The sequence below is a fragment of the Astyanax mexicanus genome, chromosome 1 (genome assembly GCF_023375975.1).
Source record: "Astyanax mexicanus isolate ESR-SI-001 chromosome 1, AstMex3_surface, whole genome shotgun sequence".
In the NCBI taxonomy this organism is placed as follows: Eukaryota; Metazoa; Chordata; class Actinopteri; order Characiformes; family Acestrorhamphidae; genus Astyanax; species Astyanax mexicanus.
In genome coordinates this window covers 33,621,035-33,637,438 of record NC_064408.1, presented here as the reverse complement: position 1 = coordinate 33,637,438, position 16,404 = coordinate 33,621,035, and the positions used below count along the sequence as shown (strand labels likewise).

Here is a 16,404-nt window from a genome sequence, read left to right as displayed (position 1 = left end):
ATAATTTTTAGTATTTGCTAATTTCTGGGTTATAATTATAATTTTGGATATCGGCATTGGAACAGAATTCCATAAATCAATGCACCCCTAATTGTATTGTCAGACGCCCTGTGATTTCCCACCCTAATCCTGAATGACACACAAATGTCTTCGGTAAATCTAAGTAAATTTAGACTAAATTCTGAACTTCTTGAACTCATAAATGCGTGCACACACATAATGGCTATTGTACAAACATATGCACACACTTGCACTTTCCACAAATATATGCCTGCACACACACACACACACACACACACCGAGACAGGATGTCAGACATAAAATAAAACAGGAAAGGGGGGGTCACTCATTTTTCAGGTGTTATCTCCACTTCACCTCTAGAACACCCAGCATTTCATCATTTTACATAACGTCTATCTGAAACACGGAGCTGCTGGACGGAAGCACACAGGTCAGAACTCTGTCACTCACAGACACTCTTCATTCATGAATAAGTAAACCTCCTGACCCTGCCCTTTCCTGCCTCCGCACACACAGACGCTATTTTTCAAAACACTTCACCTTCCTGAACTCTTAAGAATGTCAGAATGTCTCGCTGAAAATAGTTCCCCTGCACTCAGACCTGAGTGGAAAGTCTCCATGCCAGCTTCCCCTGTGTGAAAGAGTGTGTGTGTGTGAGAGAGAGCTTTGGGTGGAACAACAGGGTCAGCACAGGCTTACATGGGTGCTGAGCTAGTCTTGTGTTTTTATTGAGTTGGTTTATTTAGTACATAAAGAGTTCAGAAAAGTAATAAAAATATTTAAAATAGATGGGAACACTCAAAAACAACTAAAAAAAAGAATAAACAAGCAAACATAACAGGAAAACAGTTCATTAAATGCTAAAGTAAATAAATCAGAGAGGAACAATGAGGGTACAGATAGTTATAGTTATTTGAATATACGGATATCCGAACTCATATCAGTGTTTGTTTACTTTTAGTTAAAGAAATATTTTTATTTCTCGAATGAAAGGGGTGTAATCTGGAATAAAAAAGTGAAATAAATCTCAAAGTTTGAATGACTGTCTATGTGTAGATGTAAGGATTGTAAGAACACAAGCAGCTGATTCTGACTAATTTAAATCACACAGGCACAAAACACAAGCTATGTCACTAAATCTGTGTAAAACACAATTGTACATCACTAAATTAGCCTAAAACACAAACATCCATCACTAAATTTGCGTAAAACACAAACATACATCATTAAATTTGCGTAAAACACAAAGTTACTAAAGCCAACTAAACAAGACAAGACCAGATATTTTATTAAGACATCCTGACACTGCTATGGTATGGACAGCTCGCTGCTAGATATGAGCATTTAGCTGTGTACCATTATCCTTTACAATTTTAATTCAATAAATTTGAATGCTAGATTTCCATCTAACTAAATAAGATTCAGACATGCCTGGATGCCTTTCTGTCTCAGAATCTGTCTGAATAAGAAGCTTATCTTACATTTTAGACACAGACACACTATTCTCACTTTTATTTTCAATAGTAAAAAAAAATCCCCAATCTTTATTGTAGATACGATGGAAGGTTTAGAGGTTTGATTGACTGGTCATATATCTGTCGAACAGGCGTTTCTGATAGTGTGTGTATGTGAGTGAGTGTGTGTGTGTGTGTATATGTCTGTGTATCTGTGTATTCTCTGGCTGGCAGTGCTCCTGGCTGCTGACGCACAACCCAGCTCAGCAGACAGGAAGTAGCTGTGGACTACTTCCTGTTCTTGCATGGTCGCAGGAAACTAACTGGTGCCACACTCCTAACGCGCACACACACAGAGAGACAAGAGAATACTGGTGAACACACTCTCTTTGCTGTCAGTTCAGATTAAAGAGATCAAACTCATCCCTAGACCCCAACGCTGCTGCAGTTTCCTGTTGTTGACGGACTGGGTCAGCTGAACTCTGTCATCAAACAACTCGCAACCCCCCCTGTTCTTACATCCAACTGGCATATACAGATAGAACATTTGACATGCAGTGACATATAAAATCGAAATTTCTAAACTAAGTTGGTAAAATAATATTAGAGCAAAATTACATGTTTATTGGGGTAAACTGCACAACTAAAAGAGCAGGCTTAGATATTATTATATCGTTATTTCTCTGAATTAGATGAAGTTGAAAAGGTTGTTCATGGAAGCATATGGGTCCTGTATGGAATTCTGCAGCACATTTACCCACACATGTTGCAGCTGGGCCTGTAGATCCTCCACACTTGTAGGTTGTGCAAAGCTGATGTCCCAGCTTGTCTCAGAAATACTCAATACATCTGGCAAACCCTTTAGGTTAAGGAAGTGTAGCAGGAATCTGGCAGACACATTCTTGGGAAAGCCTAGCTGCTCTGGCAAGCATTATCCTGCTACAAAGGCCAGTTGGAAGCCCTGCAATGAGAGGCAACTTAAAGTCAGCTATATAGCACATGTAGATGGATTCATTGGTGATTTTCTTACCTTCAAATGTTTCTTTAAACTTGAGAGGAGTCTTTTGAAGCTGAGAGGATTTTTACTGCAAGAAAGTCAACATTTACATTGGAGAGTAAAGCCCAATTTATACTTCTGCGTCAAAAGCGCCTATGTGTCGCCACGTACCCTACGCCGTAGCTTGACGCGTACCTCATTGGTAATGTAAATCCACATTACATGACACAGGCGGTCGCAGCTGTGATTGGTGCACAAGGAAATCTGCATTTACTTAATACATTTTAACTGTATGTCATGCAGGAAAGGAATATTATGATTAACTAGCTCAAATTACAGTTACAGTTTTTTCCTATTTCTTTCCTGTATTCCAATACTCCCAACCCTACTTATTAGCTACATTAGCCCCATAGCGAAAAAAGCTTTTTTATTTTGAAAAAAAAAAAGCAAAACTAAAGGCGACATCAACATCTTGGCTGATGGACTTTATTTTTGACTAAGGAGGAAACTGTTAACAATCGTGTTTTTGGCTGTACATCACATTTCAACTAGGGAAAGCACTAAACACCACTGTTGCCTCCTGGAATGCAGTAGGACACCACTGGCTTGTGTAATGAAACTGATAAAAACAATTGAGAAGATCTTTCTTTGACTTCGATCAACAAAAACAGGAAGTCAGCACTGCTTCTGCTAAGACACATGGTGGAGTGGTATCCTCACTCTGTTTACAGGATCCACATATTAACAATTGAAATTTGTTTAGTCTCTCGTCTCTTCTATAAATCAGTCTGTTTCTGTCTCAGTTTCTCTCTAATATGTTTTTTTCCTCTCCCCATTCTTTGTCTCCATCTTTCTCTCTCTCTCTCTCATTCCCAGGAGGAAGCATGTTTCTGCTGTGTTGAATGTGAGGGGCATGGTCCAGCAGTCTGAGCGTCAGGAGATACTTGCCGTCGTCCGGGACTTTGAGACCAACACTGATATGCCCAGAGACCACGCTCTGTTCTCTGAAATTGTAGTGGCAACAGATATGCCCTGTCTTGGACTTGTTCTGATCCGTTTTGCACTGACAGTGTCATCGTGGGTGTCCAGCGCTCGACCCCACAGGAGACACACTACAAGGAGCACAAACCACAAAGAAGATGATGCCAATCAACATGTTGTACAAGTCAACCAGTAACCAGTTAACAAGTCAACATATTACACAACTGCTCAAGACACACACATCAGTCCATAATCAGTCAATCAGTTTATGTAAGTTAGCCAGTAACAAGTAAAATGTAATGCAAGATAACTTGTAACCAATCACCACATTGCACAGTCCACCAGTGATCAGTAAACAGGTTACACAATGTACTCAGTAACCTCAGTAAGCATGCAACAACAATCAACCAAAAAACAGTCAATGAATTGTACAGCTCTGGAAAAAAATAATTAAGTTCATTTCACTTTAGTTTCTAAATCAGTTTCTCTGATTTTGCTATTTATAGGTATATGTTTGAGTAAAATGAACATTGTTGTTTTATTCTATAATCTACAGACAACAGTTCTCTCATATTCCAAATAAAAATATTGTCATTTAGAGCATTTATTTGCAGAAAATGAGAAATGGCTCAAATAACAAAAAAGACACAGAGCTTTCACACCTTAAATAATGCAAATAAATCAAGTTCATATTCATAAAGTTTTAAGAGTTCAGAAATCAATATTTGGTGGAATACCCCTGGTTTTTAATCACAGTTTTAATACATCTTGGCATGTTCTCCTCCACCCGTCTTACACACTGCTTTTGGATAAATTTATGCCACTGATGGTGCAAAAATTCAAGCAGTTCAGCTTGGTTTGATGGCTTGTGATCATCGATCTTCCTCTTGAGGTTTTCAATTTGGTAAAATGTTTAAGTGGTCTCTTTTTTTGCAGAGCTGTACAAGTCAACCTGTAACAAATGAACAAGTAACACAAGTCAACTAGTAACAAGTCAACAGATTTCATCAGTAGGTTAAAGTTAAGTCACCTTGTTACACAAGTCAGCAAGTAACAATTCAACAAGTTACACAAATCAATAAGAAAGCAGTTTATGCAATAAACACATCAGCCAGTAACAAATAAACCAATCAGACATTCTTGAACCAGTCACAAGTCATCATGCTACAAGTCAATAAAGTAACAAGTTAACACATTACATAATTTATCTAGTAACCAGTCAACATATTACAACTAGGGAGCCAGTTCACACATCAGACACATCAGTTTTTATATGAGCAATAACATGCAGTGTATTTCTGCAAGCATTAACATCCAAGCAACCTCTGGAGAAATGCGCCGTCAAGGAATGTGACGGAAGACAGAAAATCTGGCGAAGCAAAAAAGAAGAAAACAGACACAAGCGTGTCCTGCACTTTTTTTTGAGACATGCAGAACTCAAACAGGAAGTACTCTCCATTATTAACACAGCTAACAGGAAGTAGACTTACTGACTGCCAAGTCATCAGTCCCTGTGACTGTCACAACTAATGGAGACAGAGCACCACCCCAAGTCCATCTAAACAATGGGGTGCGCTTTTGAAAAGAGACAGGGTCTCATCTCAGTTAACCTTATCAGCACCCCCGCACCTATTGTATTGTTAAACTGCTGGAAAATAATATCTAAAAAGTAAACGCTTACTTTGATAAAAGTGTTTATGGGTTCCTGCTATGATCAAGTATCAGCCTGTTTGAGACAAGAACAAGTCCCTCCCTTGCACAGCGAGCTGATGGCTTGGTGCTGTGGTTCACAGGCTGATTAGCAATGAGCAATTATCATTTTAATGTTATATGTCATGTTATGCTAATTTTTGTGAGCATGTATGTAAGGAAAACAGCACAAGGTACTGCTCATTCCCAATTCCACTGATATGTTTCACCAACATTGTACGCTTATTTTAACGGTTATGTGTTTGGAAGATTTTTGTCATTTTGTCAAGTTTAAACCGAGTTCCGGTAAAACGAGTGTATGGAGTTGATAACTTAAATGTCCAAAAGACTGGAATGGAGCAACAGTAGAGGGCAGTCGTGGGAGAAATGGAGTTTTGTTGTTATGGAGTGGCATCTTGCTGTGACTTTATGGCAACACCTCCTTCTTCTGGTCTCCAGAAAGAATGAAAAGGTGGAAGTAATCAGTGTTTGGGAAGGAGGGAGGTTTCAGGAAAGAACAGTCAGTACAAGTTAGCAGTAGCAGATTCAAGGAAAGGTAGATGTAAGTGCATTATGTTCACTATATTCAGAGGTTTTGAATCTCAGTATCATAAACTAGATGCTAGAAGTTAATTTAAAATGTTTTAAAATATCTTATATATTTGAGTTTGTTTTGGTAAAATGACAAAGAAAATGATATTATGTAAATAATACAGCACAATTGTGTATTTATATAGTACAGTACTTTACATATTATATATATTGTTGTGTAATCGGCCTCAGGATTTCATCAAAAGGCACTGTGGATTTTAATTTGATTATAACTTCATGCTACAAGTTTTAGTCATTTCAACTATTCTTAATTTTTTTTGTTTTCATTTATTTTTAGTTTCAGATTCAATACAAAATATACTTCTAATTAAACATAAAATAAAAAAACAATAGATACATATACTTGTAAATTATCAACCATATTTGTTCTGCATTTTTTAGACATGGAATAAAATTTGAAGCAGACATTTGAAATCAGATTCAAAAGCAAATTTGAATTCAGATGTTAAAGTGAGATGTAAAACTGAATTTGAAATCAGATTTAAAATAAAATAAAATATCATATCTGAAGCAACATTTGAAGATTTAAGTTTGACTACATTTTAATTCAGAAAAAAAACAGGTTCAATTCAGTGTGAAATGACATTTCAAGCAAAAATGATTCTGAAAATGTCACACTTAATTGAAAAACAAAATTTAATACATGTCTAATTGAGTTAAATATGTGTCTAAAGCAACAAAAAAAAGAAGAAAATTTAAAATCGGATTAATTTAAAATCAGATTTGAATACAATTTCAGACCACAATCTGCAATATAGTGATTCTAAGCTTATGACTGGTAGTGTGTGTGGGTGGGTTGCTAAAGGTAAAAGAGGATAAAAGTTTTCCGGCAGGGTCTTCCAAACTTCAGTCATAGCGTAACCTTAATCATCATTCATGATCATCATCATTCTACGAAGTGAAGATGTCACTTTCATATCGGCTCTGGAGAAAATGCTGTGAAGTGGAACAGTTGAAGTGGATCTTCAAATAAATGCACAAATATTATTTAGAATGGAGATAAAGAAGCTGAGCACTTCAGGAATTCTTATATAAGAGCAATTTAGCATTAAATACTTATTTTATGAACATTTTAGTCATATTAGTATACATATTCTTGCTGGTCTTGAAATGCAATATCTTTTCAATTCTTTTGCCTTTTACAGTATCTATGTACATTTCTTTACAGTGACAGTTGAATGAAAGATGGACTGAAGTGGTTTGAGATAAATGTGATCGTCTTTAATAAAAATCCCATTGAGTGGGTGATAAACTGAAGAACAGGACTCATGCTTATGTCTTTATTTTGTATTTGTTTGCTGAAGACGTCTGTGTTTATTTATTGTGTTATTATTGGGGAAATGATTGTTTTGTGTGAACGGCGTGTCTCGTATTGATTATTTAATATGTGAGGTAATGGCATTCTTTGGATGAACTGTGTTTGGAGAGGAGGGGATGTTTTGAACGAGAGGGATGTTTTGAAAGAGTTGGGCTTCTAGGATAAACAAGGCTTTTTGGGTGAAAGGGCCTGTGTAGGGGTCTTTGGTGGGCCGGCCTCTTTTCGGGGTGAAAGGGTTTTTGGGGGTGAAAGGGTTTTTTTGGGGAGTAAATGGGCGTTTCCTGTTGTGTAGTGAGGTGCCAAACGGATCCTTCGATTAGAGCCAAGTTTACAAACCAGCGCAGGCGGCCATTTCCTCTCTCACACAGCATCCCGCTTTCATCTCCAACAAAGCACGCTGTCTGAGAATAGCACACACACACACACACACACACACTCTTAAAACAATCCTACACACATATTCACAAGACTTTTACTTTAAGCGTGACATCAAGTTACCTAAAAAAAATAAAATTCACTTATCATTCTGTTTCCATTATTCCTAACTAACACTGAGCTGAAATGGACACTGTAAAAAATCATATTCAGAAATATTGAAGAAAAAATGTGTTGTATCATTACCTCTGCAGTGTCCTCACTCTTTTTTGGGCTATGACAGCTTTTTCTGGTTACCTGAGCAACCATTGTGCTGCTAATGGTGTTGATACAAGAGCTACTGCAAACATGGAGATATCAGAAATGCAGATGTACTTTTTATCTGCTTATTCACATTTTCAACCTATAGAAACGTATACTAAGACCTGAAGAGGTCTTAGCCTGCTCAGTGTAGTTACACATTTTTAACAAAAACATATGGACTGTCTCTTTAAACTTATATTTAAAACATAATGTGAAATGAAATTTGTATTAGCCGAGCGATACGTTTTTGCTTTAATGAAACGCAAGTTGAGTTTCCTTGCTTATGAAGAATAAAGTTTAAATTCTACATGCTACATTTTTACCAACTATTAGCAAAATAGCATTCCACTAAACTGTAACCGAACCCAATATGAAATTCTAATTTTAATCTGTCATTGCTTGTATGTCCTGGCCGACAGAGGACATACTGTATAAGCCTGGTGTTTTCTTTAGGTTTGCTTTGGCCCCCTGTTCTTAAACATCTACCCCGCCATCTTGTACAGCCTTCCGCCACTGGAAGCACCGTAGGTAATTGATTCATCAGACGCTCCAATCAGTACAGCCTGGCCGAACAGGGGAAATTGGGAAATCTCGGAAGGCCGAAATGGAATTCCCAGAAGCGAATTCCAGGCTTCCTCTCATTACTAAACGCTGTGGGGGAAACATCAGCACCTCCACACAGGGAACGTCTAGGAAGAAAATTCAACATCTGGTGCTCTTCATTAGCCCTCTCTCACTTACTCACTCACTCACTCTCTCTTTCTCTTTCTTTTTGGCCTTTAATGTGCTGATCTTTTGTTCCCTAAAACGCTGATTGGTTTCCCAGACACACACAGCTAGCTTATCTTGTATTGCTGTTTACATCATCTTTTTTCTTAATACAGTATATTTTCACTTGATGTGTTTATAATGACTCGACTACAGTGCATTTTTACACCTCATGGTATCTTGTGCCACTATATAAAATCAAATACGACTTTCTTTCACATAGTAAAGTAAGCAAAAGTAGTTCTGCACTGCTATCAGAGACCCTAAAAGAGAGTGGTGGTGGAACTGAACGGATTCATTTCCTGCAATAAGCTGCAGTTGGACAAACTTTTGGATTCTCTGTGCTTTTTAGCCAATCTGTTCAATCAACCTGGCAGACTCTATATGTAAATAAACACAGTATCATATTTACGATTGTATATCCTTTCCTTCATCCAAATTGGCACACAGTGGCCCAACAATGACACTGCAAAATCTTTTCCATCCATTGCACGCAACATATCATCCAATATCAGAATCTTTTATTTCTATTGGAATATCTTCAGGATGGATGCCTGGCTCTATAGTCCATTAATATATTTTCACATTACCAGGCTGACTTCTTTACTTTTATCAAAAAATGTGCTTCCGAATTCCTTCAAGGCATAGGATATTATGTCATCTGTAAATGCTTCTACTGTACTATCATTATTAGGTCTATATTTTCAGCTTTTTAGATTGTATACATTTAGTCTGGTGAGTTTAGTTTTCACACTACAGTTAAGGGAGCATACTAAAGAACTTTGCTATGATCTGTTGCATTGGCATCTTCTCTCTATACTTTACACTGATTGGTTTGTAGAATGTAGTCAGTTTGTCAAGATGCCTTTCCAGGTGTACAGAATTCAGTTCCCTTTGTGTGTACATACATCACGCAACAGAATGAGTGTTACAGATTCCCTTAATTTCTGTTTATAAATAAGGCTTAATCTACAGTTACAGTAGATACAGGAGTCACAAGCATAAGCATTTGCATCCATACTGACACATGATGCATGTGCATGCAAAGGAAATTCTTATTTCACACAACACCAGTTATTTTTTACTTCTTCTGTTGTCCAATAGTTTATTATAGATTACACCTCGAGTCTCATTTAGATCAGCCTGGACTTGGTTTGAATCCTTGTCTAATTCTGACATTTGGTCCGAAAATGTAAACCATCTAGAAAAGTGCTTTTACACTGGAGGCAAACAAAATTGGATCCAGATCGAAACCACCACTTTTAGACTAATCAAATGTTGGTTCTTTGGTCTGGACTATGGTTCATGGTAGCTTTCATAGCTGCTATTTTGATTCAGAACAAACTGAAAAGTCAGAAGATCCAGACCAAACAAGGCAGGTGTGAAATGACCAAACCAAAAAATGTTTTGCTTAAGTTTTAATCTTTAATGTATCAGGAGATGTAGGTGTGATTCTTACTTAGATTTTATTTAAAGATCAACTTTGTCACAAATGTTTCTCATAAAATGGCTTAGAAATTTAGCTTTAGACAAAATGAGACATGATATACTTCAGAGGTTAAAGGAGTAAAAACTGAGATTTTACATTTAGACACATGAGAGCTGGGGAGATGACGACGGCCTACCAAGCCATGGTATCAGACAAACAACCTGGTTATTAATGGCTCAGTGCTCTAACCACTGAACCAACCCTGCCAGCAAAATCATTCAGAAGTTAAGAACTAACATTTTGTTGTATTTGTTGTATTTTGCTGTGTCACTGCAGGGCCACTGAACGCCAAGATATAAAAGGCATCAGGTCTGCATCCAAGTTCCAACAAGATATTAGAAAGATATTTGGCCATACAGCTAATCTTTAAAATGTGTCAAAACATCAGAACAGTCTCTAAATATCCTCATGATATTAAGACCATTTTCATGTTCTATCAATATATTTATCTTTAAGATGCTAACCATCGTAGATCTACATAAGCTACATAAGAAGATCCACATTACATTATGCTTGTATGACATACTGTTTTATAGCCCGGCTTTGCATTGTGTTTCTGAGTCACAGAATATTGGTGTGTTTATGCGCTTTGCTCCACTTTGTAACCTTACATGGTCTGTCATTCTGTGGATTGTTGTTAATGTTTTTAATATTTATAAGGGAAGAAATATCAGACGCTGATTTGTTGCTACAGCATCCTGTTACAACACTGCCCAGGAATTCACCGAGCTCTTAAGAACCACCCATTCTTTCACTAATGTCTGTTAAGGCCGCCTGCATGGCTAGATATCACTAATTGTGATAACAGGCGTGTCCATTTCTGTTTTAAAAATGTCAACATCTTTATTGCAAAACATGAAAAATGTAAAGGAAAACTTCACTGAAAGCAGCAATGCATGTGTGTTTGTGTATGAGTGAGTGTGTGTGACTGAGTGAGAGAGAGACAGAGAGAGATAGAAGGTATGGCAGAGAGTATCTATATTTAATTCATATGTCAATATACAGTATAAGTACAAATTATGGGCACACCTTCCTATTCAAAGTTTTTATTTTGTATATATAGTAATCCCGACTTTGAAGAAACACGTTAGGAATCATGTGGTAACTTACGAGCTTTAAACAAACCAAAATACTCTGTGAAGCATTTAAGTGGTTTTTGAGGTTGGTAACTCTGATGAATTTATCCTGTGCAACAGAGGAACCCTTGGTCTTCCTTTCCTTTGACGTTCCTGATGAAGGCCAATTTCATCATAACATTTTAGATTGACTGATCTTCATTTCTTAGAGTATATTTTTTTCTCTACTTAGTTGAGTAGTTCTTTCCATAATATGGATTAGAACATTACTCAAATAGAGCTACTCACTGTGTACCAACTCCACCTCTTCACAACACAACTGATGCCCTCAAACACATTAAGATAAAAATAGAAAAAAAAAAACACTGAATTTAAGGCGTGTCTGAACTTTTGACTATTATTATAAATAAAATCTACCTTCTTAATCTCTGTGTATTAGTGACACTGTGTTTACATAATTAAATACAGATAAAACTCATTAATACAAACAAAAAATGCTAATGTGTCACCGGCCTCTGTAGAAAAAGAGTGAAATACGGCTGAAAAGGCAACAACTGATGAAATTATTAATTTGCATACAAAATAAATGCATTAAAGTTTCCAGATTGTGTAAATTAACACATTAACATTAACCAGCACTTACATATTATATAACATTTACATAACTACTAAATTAATTGCCACTGACAAGCGTGAATAACTCCATGTGTGTGATGGAGGTTTGGAGAACTTGGACGATGAACCCTTTCCTCCTGATCTTTTTAAAATGTGTTTCCTGGAGGTGAAACATGCAGGAAAGTGAGCAGCCACTGATTCAACCCTTTGCTTTCCTAGTGGATATTAATCACTCGGTGCATCCCAGCGAGAGCGAGATATTTGTGCGATTGTGTAAATATTTTTTTTGTCTGTAGTTAAGTAATAATCATATCCGTTTATTTTCCATTGTGTGTGATAAGGAGAGGAATCGTACCTGTCTTCCTCCGGCTTCAGGACACTGGCAGCGGTTATAAATACGTCTGATGATGTCACAGACTTTGTAAACAGTCATAGGGGCGACTGACAGGGTCTTTCCTGTAGGTAAACAATTTTGACGTTTCAATAGTCGTGAGAACAACACACACACAGAGTTTATGTCTCTAAGCGTGAATAAACAAAGTGTTTTATTTATGACCGTACATCCCGCACTTTAGCCAACCTGGCAGACAGTAGCTCAACACTGACACACACACACACTAAATATAATCTCAACAATACACGCTTTCCCGTGACGTACATTTAAGATACCACAATGACAATGACTGCACTACTGACTTTTTATTCCACGAGAATAAAAAGTAAAGCTGACACATGCAAAAATAAAAGTTTCCACAACCAAAAGTTAGCATTTTTACTGTATTTTTCTAATCAGGTAAACCTGTGCTTTACTTTTTTCAGGCCTGTTACTGGTTCCTCATGCCAAGTATGCATTAAGTCAAATGTGGGGAGTGTAATACTTATCTTCGAAAACAGAAGCTAGTTTGTTTTATTTGACACATTTGTGGAAGAATAATAAAGTATGTGTGTCCAAACTCTTAATACTGCACTGATTCAACATGGGATAATTGACTTCTTGCTTCAATAGTAAGTTCACATTAAGTGTTTTCTTTAGCAGACAGATTTTATCTGCTGGCAGTGATTTAGTTCCTCTGTTATACATACAGAAATGTCCTGCTGAGTGGAGAAACAGCCCATATTAACCCCCTACAGAGAGCAGATTCTGACTACACAGACTATCCCCCCCCCACACACACACATATCTCACACACACATCTCACTTCATTAACAGCTTTCAGGAGAATGGAAAAAAACATAGCAACTTTCAATCGAAGTTAATATAAAAATATTTTTATTTAAATATATTTTAGAATTATTTATATTGGTCATGAACTTTTGACATAATATAAAGACCTGACTGTCTTAATTTGTCAAAGTGTTTTCCATGTACACTGTCAACAAAGTATAAAACTACACTAGATATACAGTACATCTGTGTTTGCTTTACAATAAGGACTTCCAGGTTTGAGTGCCAAATATAAAAATGACACAATTACAAATGTTAATCTAGTTTCTGTTGTTTATGTTAAGATTTACAACCACAGGTCTGTAGTGCCTTTACTGGCAGGTCGCAGCATAATATGTACCTCCACCCATAGCCATATGACAGAAATTTACATTTTTTGTTTCATTTCTGTCCTCTAATTTGTCTTTCCATCTCCAGTGTTGTATACTAATACTGACGTTTTTTTTTCTCTCAGAATTTTTCTAAAATCTTATTCTGCTACATCGTAAGAAGGCGAGACATAAAGTGACTGACAGCCTTGGCTGGAAAAGACCTTTTGTAGGGCCTGCATTATTACCTTTTTTCCTCACTGGTCCAGATGTTTTAAACGTAGATTTAAACGTAGATAAGGGCATCTGCAGGTGAGTGGCTATTTTCTTGTAGAAATACCTGATTTATGAAGGTCAACACACATCTGCTTTACTTGAAAAGTGTGTTCTATTGTCTTTCTCATGTGTAACAGCGAGTACGAAAAAACAGGCCTCTGTGTAACACCATATATATACCCCACGGAAACAGGAAGTGATGAATTACTAATTAAAGGTTCCTAGACACTTTGGTTTACTTTATAAACTACAGTAAAAACGACAAAAATAGTTTAAATACTTTTATTTCCAAGAAAATGTTAAGGGTGCCAATAATTATGGAACAGGTAATTTTATGAAAAATCATTATTTGTGTGTGTGTGTGTGTTTTTTTTTTTTCACTTAAATTGAAGGTTGCTTTTTTCATTTTTTTTTTCTAAATTTTCTTCAGCAATAAAAATACATTTATTTTAAGGATTTTAACACATTTAACAAGGGGTGCCATTAATTATGGAGGGCACTGTATTTAGTCTGGTAGAAGGGGCAACAGGTCTACTAAATGAGGAGGTGTGTCTGGCTCCACCTGTGGTCTTTCCTTGCTAATTTAACAGCAGTGCAAAATGTTTTGTTTAATTTTGATAAAATGACGGGGAAAGGACGCATATTGTTCATTTCTTTTATAGTTAATAACATAAATATAATTACACATATAATGCTGCTGTTACACTCCGTTAGGTGTCATTCCTCTGAAAATCAAACCATTTTCACACAATAAAATCATATTTTGGAATTAGATAAAAAAATTAGAAAATGGTCAAATTTTATATCTCCGAATAAACCTTTCAAATACATCAATATTTATGATATATTGCTCAGACCTAGGTCATATATGTTTTGACACACCCACAGGACCACATAGAAGTTGTTTTCATTCCTTATCTTATAAGATCAAGCCCACTAGCATTACCAAACCCTGGTGTTTTCCTTTTCCGATGCTTTTCCTGGCCTTTCCTGCTGTTTCTTCCACTTGTTTGTTTTTCTGTGGTTTCTGAATTTAGGGAAGAGTTGAGTCAAGGTATGGAGATTGATGTAGCCAGTCTGAAACGTTCCACCTTGTAAACATGATGCATTTCTTTCTTGTGTTGGCAGTGGGTTGATTTGTTACATAGGTGGCCTCCTATGGTCCATTCATGGTACAACACTAGTATTCACTGTGCTCCGAGAGCCATTTATTCTTTCACTAATGTTTGTAGAAGCAGTCTGCATGTCTAGGTCTTTGGTTTTATACACCTGTGGCCACGGAAGTGATTGGAACCTGAATTCAATGATTTGAATGTGTAAGTGAACAGGATGATCTGAGGTTGATGCTGCAGTTGGTCAGGTTTAGGTTCGGCAGCAGTATGTGCTAAAAGAATGAGGTCCGCTGACTACCTAAATATTCTGAATATAGACCAGGTTTTTCCATCAATGGATTTTTTCTTTCCTGATAATACAGGCATATTCCAAAATAACAATGCCAGGATTCATGGGGCTGGAATTGTGATAGAGTGATTCAGGGAGCATGATATCATCATTTTCACACATGGATTGTTCACCACAGAGTCCAGACCTTAACCTCATTGAGAATCTTTGGGATGTGCTGGAGAAGACTTTGTGCAGTGCTCAGACTCTACCATCATCAATGCTGCAAGATATTGGTGAAACATTTAATGCAACACTGGACTGAAATAAATCTTGTGACATTGCAGAAGCTTATTAAAACAATGCCACAGTGAATGCTTGCTGCAATCAATGCTAAAGGTGGTCCAACCAAATATCAGAGTGTGTGATTCTTTTTTTGGTGGCGACTTTTTTGGGGGGCGAAATTCAATACATAACAATATATTTTTATTTTGACAAATACAATTATGTATTTTATAGCTTTGGGTTTATACTGTACAAAATCAAATACAAGTCAGAGGAATTAAAAGAGACACTTTGATTTATACCCTGCCCACTTCTGATTTGGGGTTATATTAGTATTCATAACACATACTGTACATATTTCTGCCATCTTTTCTTCAGGTTTCATGATAAAATCAGGACATTGTTGCCTATAAATGTACAAAAACAATATCACACCCACATGACTACACGTAGCCACTCTTGTCGTTCATTATATTTCAAACAAAAACAAAAACATCTCCACATCGGCCTCCTGCAAACCAGGAAAAAAGGAAAGTACCTCAATCTTAAGGCGAATTCCCTCATACACAAACACACACACACACACACACACACACACACTTCCAAACAGAGAGCAGAGATAGATTTCCCATGCTCTGGGTGAGGTGGGAGTTTTTTTAAGTTTGTTTTTCATAATAGCCCTGACGATTATAAATAGGCCTCTACACACTCGCATACTCAGAAACCGCTCAGCTCAGGAAAAAATACTCTAAAATACACAACACACCTATTCACTCAGCCACGGAGAGAGTGGCTTGTGTGGGCTTGTGTGTGTGTGTGTGTGTGTGTGTGTGTGTGTGTGTGTGTGGTACATCTGATATGTTCAGGGTGGACAAGCGGACATCCTTAATAAGAGAACACACACAAACACTGAGGCATTTACACACATATACCTACATACACATACAAAAAGTATATACACTCACACATAAACACAGAAATCCATATTTCAGGCTACACTTTCTGTCCAACTATCCAGAGTTTGGTTAGTCTGTCTTCACTGCAGCCTCAGCTTTCTGTTCTTGGCTGATAGAAATGGAACCCTATGTGTTCTTCTGATGTTTGACGTGCTTATACAGGTGCTGGTCAACGAATTAGAATAATTTGAAATAGTGCAATCATGAAATTCTTTGAATGCATTTTTTGTGCAGAAAGCAAATCAGGTGTTCACCGCACCTGTCCTACTCGTTAGA

General features: G+C 36.9%; 1 protein-coding gene across 1 annotated transcript in view; it reads left to right on the top strand.

Annotated features, from left to right (window-relative positions):
* The window catches only part of exoc3l2a (exocyst complex component 3-like 2a), a 30,451-nt gene extending 23,517 nt beyond the window's left edge, over positions 1-6,934 (top strand). The window contains exon 13 of the mRNA XM_007257464.4: positions 3,349-6,934. Within this exon, the coding sequence (XP_007257526.2) occupies positions 3,349-3,649 (301 nt within the window). The 3' untranslated portion in view covers positions 3,650-6,934. The remainder of the gene's footprint in view (positions 1-3,348) is intronic.
* Positions 6,935-16,404: the final 9,470 nt, after the last annotated feature.